The sequence below is a fragment of the Mizuhopecten yessoensis genome, unplaced genomic scaffold (genome assembly GCF_002113885.1).
Source record: "Mizuhopecten yessoensis strain PY_sf001 unplaced genomic scaffold, ASM211388v2 scaffold923, whole genome shotgun sequence".
NCBI lineage: Eukaryota > Metazoa > Mollusca > Bivalvia > Pectinida > Pectinidae > Mizuhopecten > Mizuhopecten yessoensis.
Genome location: NW_018403789.1, coordinates 317,437 through 333,116, shown reverse-complemented (window position 1 = coordinate 333,116; position 15,680 = coordinate 317,437). Strand labels below are relative to the sequence as shown.

General features: G+C 37.4%; 1 protein-coding gene across 1 annotated transcript; it reads left to right on the top strand.

Annotated features, from left to right (window-relative positions):
• The first annotated feature begins 7,390 nt into the window (after positions 1-7,390).
• LOC110455380 (DC-STAMP domain-containing protein 2-like) lies at positions 7,391-15,374 on the top strand. Its single transcript, XM_021505482.1, has 4 exons — positions 7,391-7,517; positions 10,749-11,806; positions 12,022-12,218; positions 13,565-15,374. The coding sequence occupies exons 2-4, from the start codon at positions 10,769-10,771 to the stop codon at positions 14,811-14,813; spliced, it is 2,484 nt and encodes an 827-aa protein (XP_021361157.1). The 5' UTR covers positions 7,391-7,517; positions 10,749-10,768; the 3' UTR covers positions 14,814-15,374.
• Positions 15,375-15,680: the final 306 nt, after the last annotated feature.

Here is a 15,680-nt window from a genome sequence, read left to right as displayed (position 1 = left end):
TCGTCTCCTAATATAATCTACAGGTAGACCCACACTAGTCGTCTCCTAATATAATCTACAGGTAGACCCACACTAGTCGTCTCCTAATATAATCTACAGGTAGACCCACACTAGTCGTCTCCAAATATAATCTACAGGTAAACCCAAACTAGTCGTCTCCTAATATAATCTACAGATAGACCCACACTAGTCGTCTCCTAATATAATCTACAGGTAGACCCACACTAATCGTCTCCTAATATAATCTACAGGTAGACACACACTAGTCGTCTCCTAATATAATCTACAGGTAGACCCACACTAGTCGTCTCCTAATATAATCTACAGGTAGGCCCACACTAGTCGTCCCCTAATATAATCTACAGGTAGACCCACACTAGTCGTCTCCTAATATAATCTACAGGTAGACCCACACTCGTCGTCTCCTAATATAATCTACAGGTAGACCCACACTAGTCGTCTCCTGATATAATCTACAGGTCGACCCACACTAGTCGTCTCCTAATATAATCTACAGGTAGACCCACACTAATCGTCTCCTAATATAATCTACAGGTAGACTCACACTAGTCGTCTACTAATATAATCTACAGGTAGACCCACACTAGTCGTCTCCTAATATAATCTACAGGTAGACCCACACTAGTCGTCTCCTCATATAATATATAGGGGGAAACAGAAGGCCTTTTCTAATTTCCTAAACCTGCATAATACTGTTAAAAAATATTCTATCATTCAGATTATGGTTTAACTTTTATAAGTACGTGAATTTATAAATACAAGTCAATTTCAATTTGTTTATCAGTGTCATATATCGCAATTACATCTTACAAGTATGTAGTTACACAGTATAAAAACATATAGTTACATAACAGAGATCAATCATCTTAATGTAAAAATGTATAGACATTATATCATAATTTTGTTAAGAATTGTTATAACACGTAATGTATTAATGATTTAAAGCGTTGACATAGTGCCTGTCATTGTATTTGCCAAAGGTTTCAATCCAGCGAGCAGGTGATTGGGACAGCCCCTACCTAACAGGCTTTCTGGATTCGGTACACTATAAAAAAGTAAAGGTTATAACACAACAATTGTCTAAGAAAAATATTAAATGCACTACTAAGATTTAAGTATATATCACCTTCAAATGACCAAAGGGCATCTGATTGTGAATCAGTCCTGTTTATGAGTCAAATGTAAATCTTGTAATTTTTATTGTCTAAACTTCACAATAAAACTTGCCCAAAAACTTTAACCTCAAATGTAACTAAGTCCAATTAAGCTGTTTTTGGGCCAAAAAATATAAAAAATATGGTCCAGCACATTGCTTACACTCGATATAAATGACTTTCAACTCATAATAGACAATCTGGAATGAGATACTTGCCTGGTCCTTTGTACACTACTGAGCATGATACAAACTTTGACGCAAGGGACAAAGGAAAAGCACATTTCCCAATAAGATAATGATAGCAACCGTGAAATATGTTCATAGTCTTCATAATCCTATAGTTTTATAAGTTTGTCCGCCAGCAATCAATTTCTGTCACAGAAATCATATTTTAAGCAATCCCTTAAAAACCTTATCAACTGCAATTTACGTTGATTGTGTTGTATAGTTCCAATGATTAGCTGACATCCACATGTGGTCTATGAAGGCCTACCATCGTTAAGACTTCCAATGTCTTAGGTCGTTGGCGACTTACTTACTTTCTTGAATTTTACTGGAGAGATCTTTTCCAGTGTCATTTGTGGGGAAAGAAACGATATGGTACAGATTTATTTTTTCTGTCATCCGTCGGACATTTTGTGAAAGTATGTTGTTGTTTATCAACCTTTTTTGCGGTTATGCTCAAGTATGTTAGAGTTGTTCCTCTTTAAGCGTCGTGATTGCATTCTTAAAGCTAGGGTGTTCTAAGGTAGATCAAAACGATCTTGTTCAATGGTAATTAACATGATATGCAATGCGTTCAATTTCATATATTTGATACATTGTGTGTATTTCTTTATATTAATACATTGTTTATATATTTCTCTGTTTTTGTTGCACCTTACTCTTATGTCATACGTACATTGTTTGTCCTTTATCATATATAGTTCATTGTACCTTAAACTTGATATTTATTTTGAACTACATTACATTTGAAACATTGTTTGTACATTTTAACATTTAAAATATCATATTTGTACCTTTTATTTAAACAATATAAGTACAACTTTACAATACAATATATGTAAAATATTTTATCACATACCTGTTGAATCTTATTATAGTAATACAAGCAATTTTCAGACAATTAAATACAACGTTCTGTATTGCACATGTGCAATACGGAATGTTGTATATACCTACTAGCCGGAACTACTTTTATGGGAATCCCCTTGTCATGGCGAACTGAAAAGTTCCCGGTATTTGCAAAAAATATCAAAGTTTATAAAATCTTTGTATTGATCTCTACTAAAAGCAAGACCACTCACTTGTGTTTTCTTACGAATCAGAAAGCACTCATTTATTGCGCGGACGTATATATTCACTCGTGCGCTCCGCGCACTCGTGAATATATCGTCCGCGCAATAAACTCGTGCTATCTTACAAATTAAATAAAACTAAAGCAAAGTATGAGCCAAGTAAATATTTACAAGGAGACCCTTGAAAAAGTACATGGAGAATAAGACCAGGCCATTCGGAAGGGCTAGCGATGTATAGCTTAGTCGTATACAAGAAACGTCACGTCCTCACATCGAGAACTCGGGTAGGGATAACAATCCACTCTACTTGGCATAATAAAACTTATCGACCTTCTTATCATAGAGAGAAATAGCTTTTATCTCTGTGAGATCCTGATGACGACCACAAAACTTGTCCATAGTTTTCATCGACCTGCATGTTTCGAAACTCAGTATCATATCACGGAAGTCGTGATGTTAGGATCAAACTCTTGAAAACCGACTTAACTGCGACATGGAAACACCCTAATTAGGGTAAGGTGGTGGATAGATGTTGCTTTCCAGGAAGGGAAATTTCATAACAGGGAACTCGAAACCGTCCCGCTTATCATACCGTTCAGCTGTTGGTTGGTAAAGATCGAGGAAAACGGTTGACATAGATAAGATTTAAGTGCCTTTGATTTCTTGCTACTTATCGACAGGACACTGACGCTTTTTCTGAATATGAAATTGAACGACTCGGCTAGGTTTTTGTAACCACTACTGAAAAGCTCATCAATAAATTCAGCTTCATATGAAAAAACAAACAAATCGGTCAGAAAGGGGGCGCAGTTTGTTCCCATGGGAATGCGTAGTGTGCTAGAAACTGGTGCCATCGAACCCAACAAATATATTGTCAACCAGGGACTCAATCACCATATTCTCCTCCGTCTATTTCATTATTAGTTAATATTTAAAGGTTTTAACACATTTTGTGCACCCTACATGTGAATTATAGAAAATAACTTCAAATAACAATAGGAAACTATTCAGGAAAATTTGGACACTTAATTATTCACAGTTTCTATTGCCTTTACTATCGTTTTGCAATTATATCTATTGTGATGTCAGAATCTAATGATGACGTCGCGATAGGAGCACAGAAATGACGTCAACATATTGACGTTGTTTGTGAGAGAGGTGTTTTAGTTATGTATGACACAGATATAAAACTGATAGATGACACAGTAATGATGTCAACATATTGACGTTGTTTGTGAGAGAGGTGTTGTAGCTATGTATTACACAGATATAAAACTGATAAATTACACATTCTCCCACACCTGACAGATTTATCTCCCGTTTTGCCGGTGCTAGATTTATCTGTCTCCGCCCTAGGGTTGAGACGTGGGGATTCCCCTATTCATAACAATGGCATGACGTCACTTCAACAATACAATGACGTCACGTCAACAATCCATCAACAAATTGCCTGTATGTGTTTTGAGTCCATGTTTACCTTTATTTCACATTAAAATACTGTTAGATATGGGAGAAAAATCATCAATCGCTACTGGATGTGTAAGATAGAGAAATCTCAACCCGAGGACTAAGATTTTTTGTCCAGAACGAGGCTTGCCCAGTTCTGGACAAAAAATCTTAGTCCGAGGGTTGAGATTTCTCTATCTTACACAACCGGTAGCGATAGATTCTATTAGTAATGACGTCAACATATCGACGTTGTTTGTGAGAGAGGTGTTGTAGCTATGTATTACACAGATATAAAACTGATAGATAACACAGTAATGACGTCAACAAATCGACGTGTTTTTTTAAGAGATTTGTATGGTATTGATGATCTATTTGAATGACACAGCTTTGCAAGCAAACAACATAATGCACGTTCAATACTTATATTTACGTTTTTCCTCCTCTTATGTTCTTTTTTAACTCATAATTTATACTTAAAATTTAAAATTCCCGCCTTATCGACAGTCCACACAATTTTGTTCAATAATTTGAACAGCGTATTGTCGCGTGCTGATTGGCAAACAAAGTAGTACTTTGAAATTTTAACAAACAATTCAACTTTATTCCACAATTCCGTATCAATACAATTGTGTATGATATGTCTATAGGGGGATTAAAGTTTATCAATAGACATCTGAGCTGAAAGTTAGATTTTTAATTGTTCCGATTTTTCCCCGGAACAAATTTCGCGCATGGATAAATACAGTGAACACCTTGAATCCGACCTTGACCTCCACGAGGGAGTTATTTTTGGAAGTTAATTCGAACTTTTCTCTTTGCTCATTTTGTGAAGAATCCTGACGTGAATTTATTTGTTGGTTGTATGGGAATCTGACTACAGTCGGTAGATTCTATAACAGCCTCGTTATTTGACATGTCGTGATCAGAAACTGAGGAAACCGTGGCTGCGAGACGCGTGAAACTGATAGCGTTTGAAGTGAGTGATCTTTAGACGGAGCACAGGAGTTTGTTTCAAATGTCTTAAATGTTTTTGTGCTGTGACTCATATCAGTAGGTCTGTAACATATGTGTCAGTAGGTCTATAGAATATGTGCATTTCAGACATTCGTAACGACCCCCTGTTGATCAGTATTTTTTATTTACCTTTTGTCTTTTGCACATACATTTACAATGCCATTGTTAAGTCTCACAATGTCCAGCGATATTTCAGCAGCCTTCATGTTTATTTACATTAATTGAACTCCCATCAACGACACAGCTTTTATAGAGGCTATATAGTGACAATGCCATGCAAATGTAAATATACAGATATAAAGCTGATAGATAACATGTGAATGAGTTTCCGCCGAGTAAGTGGCTATCACATTAAACCGGAAGATGGAAGGATGTCAAGTTCCGTGTTCTACTTAAAACTATGACACAAACGTATGGGTAATCTAACATGTATAGAATGTAGATGGTTTGAAGGAAAACTAAGCGGACATGAAATACAACCGATTCTAATTCAGTTACTGTGCCTGTTTATTTTGAATATCAAACCATTCTCGCAATTGACAAGCGGATAATGTTCGTTCATAAACCACGTTTATTAGAACCCATTTTCAAAATGTCTGTAGGGGACTCGCTGCAAATATTCAACCAGTTGTGTATACATTTCTCTTATCATACATGTTACATGTCTATAGTATACAATTATAGGCTGTTGGTGAGGTCAATACATGGTTTTATTACCCGAGCCAAAAATATCGACCGAGGTCGATTTTTTTTTCTCGGGTTTATAAAAATATGTTTGTCGAATTTTGATCTCAAGTCAACAAAGCCAGATATTGACCTAAATCAAAAGGCTATACTGGTTTTATTATGAAATGATATTTTCAAATATCAGGGAATGTAAGTGCATAAACTGCAGTACAACACTGAAATCATTATGGTTATATCTTAAAGTCCCGCGAAATCAAAATGTATTGGTACATACATATCTGAAATAAATCCAATTCTTAGATCTCAAAATTTAAAGAAAATCAGATAAATAACTTTTCTATTTCGAAATCTACCGTCTGCCGTATTCACTTATATTTCATGTGGTGGCAAAGTCGTCACAACGCTTGTCAATCTAGAAACAAGCATTTATTATCACATGACACAATTCCAGCCAATCAGGAGTTGCGAACAATACAATTCAATGACGATCCAACATAAAATTAAATCGAACATGTAGCATGTTTATACAATCAAACATACATATTAAGGAAATATACCATTTGCTGCCATTCAGATCGTTTTTCTTATGCTCATCCTGATAAAAATGGGTAGTTTTTAATTGTAACATAATTACCATACTACTTTTGTTTAGACATAAGTGTAATATGTGTGTATTGTATTACTGCTTAAGGGAAAACACTCAAATAAAATACAATATTACTTATATCTTTAAAACTGAAAACCATATAAAGTTTTGAAAATAAAACTGCATACTTCAACAATAATATATTAAAATGCTTACATGTACGATAGGGAAGGTAATGTCTTAACATATAGAGTTTTAATCCCTTATTGATAATCATACTTTCTGATTAAGAAAAACATCCTGCTGACCTTATTTACACTAAATACACTAACATGGTGCCCATGTCAAAGGATGTCGATCATGGCAATGTAATTTTATTGTTTTCAAGTTTGAGGTGGTCAGTTAATTATAGGTAAAATTCTAAAACCAATAGCAGTGTGAAGACAACTAGAGATCGTTTTGTCAAACTAAATTCGTCATGCATTGATTGTAGACGAAACAGACTGCTTGGGCTTCAATCTAGCCTGACAAGTGGCTTGAACCTTGACCTTGTCCTTGATGGCCTCAGTAATTCGGATTTCTGTAGTGGCATGGTTCATAATAAAATGTTCAAAGATTGTTTAATTTGAAATTACCAGTACTCCTCTGTTTGATTAAATTCACAATTCGGGGGTTTTACACACCTGCACCTCTGTTTCTACAGCCGTTTAGACCATTTTAATTTCCATTATTTTGTCCCCTATAGCTTCACCAATAAGTTCAAGAAGGACGAAATACCTGTTTGATGCAGTGTAATGACTTTTTGGCTTAGTGCATGTGTCTATCACCTAAAGGTGCCACCACGCGTGAGTGTGTTACCTCCATCTGTTAACCACTAATGTCAGCCGGGTTCCATTAGCAGCTGCAGTTCAAACCACCACTGTCAGTTGACTTCACTAGTGGTTGCAGTCGCCATTGGTAAGCTAACACTTGCAATCATTTACACGCTGCCCAGTATATTGAGCACAGGGCCTGACAATTTGTTACAGCTATATTAAGGTGCTCAGAGTAATCCTTAGTTTATGGCCAAATATAGCTGTAACAAGGTCCGTGTAGTTTGTGGGATGTTTAGACACTCGAACTTAATACTTTCCTGTTAGTATCAATACGGGGAACGAATTGATGATTAACCATCCCGGAAGTTATACTATATACACAAGTGTCACCGCTAGACATTATAAGCCACAGTGTTTCTTGTACTGGCTTTGTTACTGAGGTCCAGGGCAGCAGCTTGATGCCGGGGACCATCTGTCTTTAGAAAACCTGGGTAAGTAAAATCTTTTATACAACACCTGACGTTTTAAAGTTGAATTTTCAGTACATAAGCTTACATTCTTTTTTGTATGACCTCAGCTTCATTTTGTAGTACTTCACGAAACTTGACACGAAATGACTCGACATATGTATATTTTATCCGCATATGTTCATCACAGTTTGTAGATAGGGTTTATGTTAATTTTTATGTATCAGTATTACGACAGCAATGTCGCTTGATAAACACTAGATCAGCACTATTACGGTACAAACAACAACATTTAAGTCTACTTATGTTTTTAACTAGTATGTATGTATGTTTATATATATATAACCAGGCTTGTTAATAAGTCTACATATAATTTTACCTAGTTTAAAAGTAACAATATATTTAGCCAGGATTTTCAGTAAGTCTATTTCTGCCTTTACTTAGTATGTACGTATGTTGATACACTTCCCGTCTTTCTACAATTGATCAAACTTGATAGAAGGTAACCGTACGACTCTCACATGTGACATCACCTGTAATATTCGGTAATAATATAAAGTATGTTGGAAAGTCTACACCTGACAAACCTTACTTAACATGTCATGCATCTTCACTCTCAATAAATAGCGCAACAACACTCCATTCTATCACCAAGCGAATGAAGCGTGTTTGTATACGACAACTGCTATAAGATAGATCCATGCAAAAATAAAACCACACAGGACAAAAACCGACCAACTAATACGGTTAGAATCGAATCTTGTCACGGGAATCACTTTATGTGATAGCTGACTAGTTTAATAATCAGTGAAGTACTCCATAATCCCGATATGACTAATAACATCCGTATCAATGTTATACATGTTATTATACTAGGGAATATAGTGCATACTAAGCCCATCGTTATAAAGGTCGTACACTTCATAAATGGGTAGATTATAATCTAAAGTACGGTATGTCAAAGGCCAGCACTTAGAACTCAAAATGTTCGTCTTGTTTCTTTATTTTTACGACACACATAATAAGCCAATACTGATTGCTATTCATTTGAAAGAAGTAGCCATATACACATTGTATATAGTCGATCAACTTGAAAAATAGTATTCACATGTATATTCAATACTTCATTTTCCCAATCGATATGTCTTGTACAAATCGGATACCAAACGAACTAATGATTAAGAGACTATTACATATATATGAAATACAAACTTTATTAAGAAACAAGCTATTTCAACTTCTATTAATCACTCTTGTTTTCCCGGATGTTAGCGCGCGAGGGGTCTAAACGTGGGGGAAACCGGAGTACCCAGAAAAAGTGGCATGGCTCGGTCACTCCATACATTTTCACGTCCGATCGGGAAATCGAATTCCGGCCGCCTTGGTCGAGCATTTTTTTCCTTAAAGCCAGAAGAGAATAAATTGTTGTAACATAAACTAACAGTCCAGTGAGAAACGAATACACGTGTCATCAAACCATTGTCCTGTAATTAATGCTGTTAATTTCAATTTTGACGGAATACAATTAGCATGCTAGATATTTGCTTCACTCATCATTGTATAGCTGTTTCTTCTACCTATCAAATAAAACATTCAGCATGAAATGCAAATATTAATATTCCAAAACCTACTAGAAAACTGCGTTATACTTATTAGACTTAGCATTTAGCGACCTGATCATTGCTATTCCGTCTTTGCGTATTGCAGAGTTATCTTCTCTTGGGAGCAGGTATTGATTGTTACGTCACTTGTTTGTGAGAGTAACGTCATCATTTTTTGAGAAAACGACGTCATTTTCTCACACAAACCAATGACGTAACAATCAATACCTACTCCCAAGAGAAGATAACTCTGCAATACGCAAAGACGGAATTGCTGTAACCCCGTGCGTTGAACTGTAGTATGATCCTTCATTTTACTTTACATAGACTTCATTTCTTTCACGACAATTATGAAACTATGTATTTCAACCTATAATAATCACTCTTGTTCACCAGATTGAAAGCGCGCGCAGGTCTTAATCTCCTATAGAACTTGCCATAAAGCGATAGGGTAGGAACCTTCTTAATCTCCTATAGAACTTGCCATAAAGCGATAGGGTAGGAACCTTCTCCAATACTTTTTGTGGATCATAGTATCATATTCATGTATAGTTACCGATTTATGAAAGAGAGTGTACTGGTACGTGAATCGTGACATAGTGCTTATTTCATGTCGTTGTGTGTGATCATTTAATCCGTACGTCTTAATATAGTCACACTTCCTGTTTCTAGAATCAGACAACAGTTGATTCACCCATCTTTATCAGTTTTATTTCCGCCTACTATCACACAGGTATTATCACACAGGGATGATCACAGACAATGTATTCGTTATTATTAATGAAATAAGCTAGAGTTTACGAGTATCACAAACAAAATGTCACCGTTATCAATCAAGCTAGGGGGTTTACACAGACTGGATCATCATCGATATCCAGGGGTTACGCTCACTTCGCTCTCTACACCCCTGGAATATGTCATAGTACATGTAAAATTGAAGGCACGAAGCTAGCTGTTTGATTGGTCTCAGGTAACAAAAACTGACCAATCGCTAGGCCGATACCTGTCCTTTGAAGATTACAAAGGAGAGACGCCCGACTGCAAAGCCTATCAATCTCTACCGTTACGTGACCGCGAAATTCTTTTGATGTACATCAAAGGATCGAACTAGTTTTCTTGTCTCATCAACAAAGTGGTGCACACTGAGCCTTCAATTTTGCTACGACATATTCCAGAGGTGCAGAGAGCGAAAGTGAGCGTAATCCAGGAAATCGAGGATGATTCCAGGGGTACAGAGAGCGAAAGTGGGGGTAACCCCTGGATATCGAGGATGAGGCTAGATGTAAACATCATCAAACAAGCACGGAGTCATCACAGACTCAATGGTACCATTACCAACCAGTGGTTAAAAACACACAATCACAGAGGATGGGGTTATCCTGTTATGTGTTATAATGCCAAGCAAGGAAGAATCATTCATTTTTAGTGTATATATTTACAACTGTCCCCGTGAACTTCATCTTAAGACCCACTATGCTCTTCCATTCAGGCAACCAAAAGTTATAAAGTTAATTAAGCTTGTTTCTTCATTAAAGCAAAACACGCAATAGATAAATATCATATTCCATATTGACTGGTTTTGTGACAAAATAACACTGCAAACAAAATGAATTAATCATTGAGCGATCTAACAAAGTACTATATATTTTTCCAGAGAAGCCACAATAAGGAAGAATGTCTCATGAAGCTATAGCTGACTTCGAGCCAGAAGGGCAACAGGAAATACGACTGCAGGTCGGAGACAAATTTCGGAAGGTCAAAGATGTTGGAAATGGATGGGCTATTGGGACAAACAGCAGGACCAATGAAACTGGGGTTTTCCCAGCATCTTACGTTCAGAAGGTGGAAGGTTTCACCACCAATATCATACGCAGGCTCACGAAGTCTAGATCTCGCAGGAACCAGGAACCCATCGACACTGAGAAAAGTCAAGTCGATAGGCCAACACTAGAACCAGATGCGGCTGTAATGAAAATGCATGACATGAAGACACACATGGAAACTGATACCGAGGAAGACGATTCAGACAGCCCCGACGACTTCGACACCGAGAACGATATGATCAGTGACGATGAAAATGATAGAAGTATGCATGGCGAAGAAAAACCAGACGAGGCCAGAGAGAAACGTTTAAATCAAATTAAAAATTTTGCTGATCAACTTTTTTCCAGTGAACGAAATCAGTTTGCTTGGCAAAAATCTGTTTTCGGCATTATAATGGGAGTAGTGTCTGGCGTTGGACTTTTCTTCCTGTTGGGTTACGGTTACAGTATCAGGCTGGATATCGCAGGATATATTACTCTGGGTTGTACCCTTTTGTTCTGTCTCGGCCTGGCTTTGTCAGTCCATTGCCGGTGCATTGGCCTACTCATGCTGCCCAGTCTTGCCACAGCCCGTGGTCGAGCCCTCCTTCTTACAATTATTGTTAGTATTCTGTTGTCGGGACCGATTCAAAACATATCCAACAACGCCAAGGAAGTATCTGCGGCTATGGCCTGCAGCATGTCTGTGATCTACAACCAGAGCGATTCACTTAAGACCCAGCTTCAGGAGCCAATCAACCAGGCCGCAGATCAGATCGAAGAGAACACGAAAGGACTACGAGATATCGGAAATGCCATAGAGACGGCTTTTGGACCAATTTCCAGCGCCATCAACGCCATTGACAGCGGAGCACAAGACGCCAAGGCAGCTCTTAACGCCGCTTCAGTTGTAAGTAAACATAAACACGGTAAGTGGTACATGGTCTGGGTTGTTATTGTGTCCACGGTAAATGAAGAATGCTTTAAGTCAATACCAGTTAGTGGTTAGTATTGAATCGGGTTGAAGTCTGCGATAAATTAATGTTACCAGTTATTTTTATAATCAAGTGATGTACAAAAACTCTTCATATGTACTTGTATTTCAATACATTTTCGTTACTTCAGGAATGTAAACGGCTATTCAGTGGCGCCTACACCTCGTGTGTTACTGAAATAAACAATGCAAAGACCAAATGTGTGAGCACGCTGGGGTCCCTGGGACTTAACCGGAAACGGCGGGACACAGTCAAGCAGCTTAAAGAGTTCATGTTGGAACACAAGCACATTACCTTAGCCCTACTAATGAAAGGGGAACATAAAAGGTAGTTATCTTCAATCATATAACTTCACACAAACATATCTTAGTGTCGGTCACGGTAGGCTGGTCTTTTCGTATTTTGCCTTTTTCTGACTTGTTTCTTAAATAGATACAGTTGATACAGTTGAACCTCAATATCATGCTAGGAAATTATCTACTTCCACGTTTATTACCAACTTATATTCAATGACCATTTTTCTTGTTATCTTAAGAATTCCTTTATAGATTTCCCTCAATTTATTACCAAACGCCTTTATAACGCCATATTATAAAGTTCTCTGGATAGACAGTGACAGTGTGACGAGGTTAACGATGTTTAACCTATTAAATGTTTCAACTTGAAAATCATACATATTTAATGTTTGTTGAATTTCATAAACATTTATGATTGTCTTTGGAATATCATGTGCTGCAGTTAAATGGTCACCAGGTCGTTTAACGCTTCTGCCATACAAGCATTAGAGTGCTCACACCATTCAAGGTTTACAACTACCTAGGATTAAAAGGTTATGTGCTTTATGTCATATGCTTTTACATCACATTACAAAATTGGATTTTGTATGAGATATCATTGATTCTCAACTATCTATATTGTCGAAAGATCTCTCTTACAACAATTGCGATAATTGAAATATGTATTGTCCAATCAAAATCCAAATAATTTCTTATTATAATGCTATGAAACTTAGGTTAAAGTACCATTTCTATTATGTGTTTATACTGTTATATTTCATATAGGCTTTGCCTGTTGGCCAATTTCGTGTGTATATTATATATCAGTACAATAAATGTTCTGAAATAAAAATGCTATAACATAACATTACAAATTATTAGGAATATTGAATTGTCGGTGATAAAGAAATGTCTGTCCATCTGTTAAACCGATTGCACGAAACTTAAAATATATTCATTCAGTACATAAAGTCAGACATCCACAAAATGCCAGGTGTTGATCTCTCTTAAATCTCTTCACCCCTAAAATATGTCATGACAAAATGGAAGGTTGTGTAGGCGCCAACTTGCGAAAGACTCCAGAAAATCATTTGATGTACATCGAAACAACTGCGCGGCGGCGTAACTTTAACATGGACCGGCCTTGATGTTGAGTGTCAGCTCCGCTGTAACCCTCAAAGGAGAGGTATCAACCAGTCAAATAGCTTCCCGCGAGCCTTCGTAATGTCAAAACATATTCCAGAGGTGCAACCCAGTAAGTGAGCGTAGCCCCTGGACTATTGTGGATGATTATCAGAGTGACGAGATTTAATAAAAATAGTGTTGAATAGATAAAACAAACCGAGATCGCAATTATTATTAAGTATAACAATAACGTGATTGTTTCCTTTCCGACAGGTTCAAGCGGGGGTTGACTGACGTCTGTAACATCCTAGATGTGTCTGGTATATGCCAAGTCGTCAATATAGGGTCAGTCGCGTGCGCCCCGGTGGAGGCTCTGGATTCAGCAGCCAATGGGATCGCCAAAGAAGTCCAAAAGGGAGTAAATGAAATTGAAAGTTGGTTTGCGTTTGATGTTATCAAAGAACTTGGACTCTCTGGATTAGCTAACGCCACAAAAACTCCCCGAGAGTTTATTGATGAAGTGGATGCAAGTTTGAACTATAATATAGACTGGGTACAATTCGGAGTGACACTGTTGACAAATTTGCTAGCCCTTACATTGGTTCTTCTGTTGATCCAATCCTTTGTCTACTTGAAGTCATATATTTCCCAAGATGAGTACAACAACGTTTATATAACAACGGCCTTCAAAGCGTACGACAAAGAGCGAGAAACAAATGGGGAATCGTTCATCCTTCCACTGAAGAAACGAGAAAAACGTGGGTACACCGATACCAAATCTCTGAAGTTGTCCCCAACGGAGGTCCGGAACAGCACAGCGGGGATGATACAAATTATTCTACATATGATATTCGCTTTCCTCATAGTTTTTTTTGACTACATACTCTACTATTGCGTCTATCTTATAAACCGTTACGGTCGGGTGAACATTGAGCTGTCGGGACAGAGCAGCATACTGCTGGAAATCACAGGCACAGGCCAGGTAGCCAAGCTGATGCGATCGCTTATAACAGGGATAAATCTCAACAATGTGTACGATGCTGATTTCAACGTTACAAGCTGTCTCCCTAATCCTACCGAGCCCAACTTTAACCTATTCTATGCTTACGCTGTCGTGTACACACTAGCAATAGTGGCGGTTCTGTCCCAGTCCTACAGTCTTCGTCTAAAAAGGAAGATATGTGCTTATTATTACCCAGAACAGGAGGTGGAAAGGACAGTGTACCTACACAGAAAGATACGACATGACCGCAAAACACACCAGCTGCAGCTCAAACAACATCTCCGCAGCATGAAGAAGGAGAAACGGATGTCGAAGAAATACGATAGCAAAATACCATTTGCAGACAGGTTTAGGAAAAAGAAACTAGAATTACGAACCTGTCTTAACTGTGGATCAAACGAAGGTAAAAACCTCAAGATGGTGACTTGCTCCAATGCAACCTGTTCAGCAGATTATTGCGAAACCTGTATGGTCGAAATGGGTGAAAAGTGTCACCTTTGTGGAGGAGGTGTCAATTAGACACATACCAGACGGAGATGAGGAGGCACAGGTGCTTAACGCGATTGAAAAACATATCACCAAGATCTTTATCTATGAAGAAGAACCTAATATACTATTTTCTCTCACACTCTCTATATATACACATGTGGTTGATGTATTGCAGTATGGTCGATTTCCCGAAGCAATAATAAAGCGCCCGAGACAGTTCATTTTATCGGGCGACCTCGGATCTATATTTCTGAATGCCAAAATTGGTGAACGCACATTGGGTGTGAACTGCAGAAAAAACATAAAGGGAAAATTCGTCAATCGTCAATTATAGTAAAGAACGGATTCAGTTCATTTTGCTTACATATGCCAAAGTTAAAGTGGTCCCTTCAGTGTTCGTATATGTAAAAAAAGATACATTTATGCATGTACTATTTTGGCAGTTCGGCAGCACTTCTGAACTGAACATCTACCATGCGCTTAAAAATCGGCCAGTCAGGGAAGTTGTGTCGCGGCAGTCCACCTACTGTGCGGTCGGGTCAGCTAAAGTAGGCGTTGGAACATTTTGTATACAATATAATAATTTTCTGTTTATAGCAGTTCCTTTTATCTATTTTATTGGAAATCATTTTGGGGAATTGGGTGATAACGAGGTGATCTACAGGGAGGTTTAGTTTACCCGACACTTCCCCAGTACATAAGTATAGTGCACAAAATGTGTAACCTCAAATTAAACACATTTTATCGTTTGGCAAATTGTTATCATTGTGTCTAACTTTGAATAACAAAGGCTAAATTCGTTACCATGTCTTTGATATAAACGTAAACATTAAAATGTTGGCAGCATAATAAAAAAACATACTTTTAAATACAAATGAATATACGTTGTATGCACAA

Bases quoted from the DNA above. Each gene is read 5' to 3' on its own strand.
- LOC110455380 (XM_021505482.1), top strand. From the start codon at position 10,769: ATGTCTCATGAAGCTATAGCTGACTTCGAGCCAGAAGGGCAACAGGAA. The intron at 11,807-12,021 runs GTAAGTAAACAT...TCGTTACTTCAG, and splicing joins CTCTTAACGCCGCTTCAGTT to GAATGTAAACGGCTATTCAG. The intron at 12,219-13,564 runs GTAGTTATCTTC...CCTTTCCGACAG, and splicing joins ATGAAAGGGGAACATAAAAG to GTTCAAGCGGGGGTTGACTG.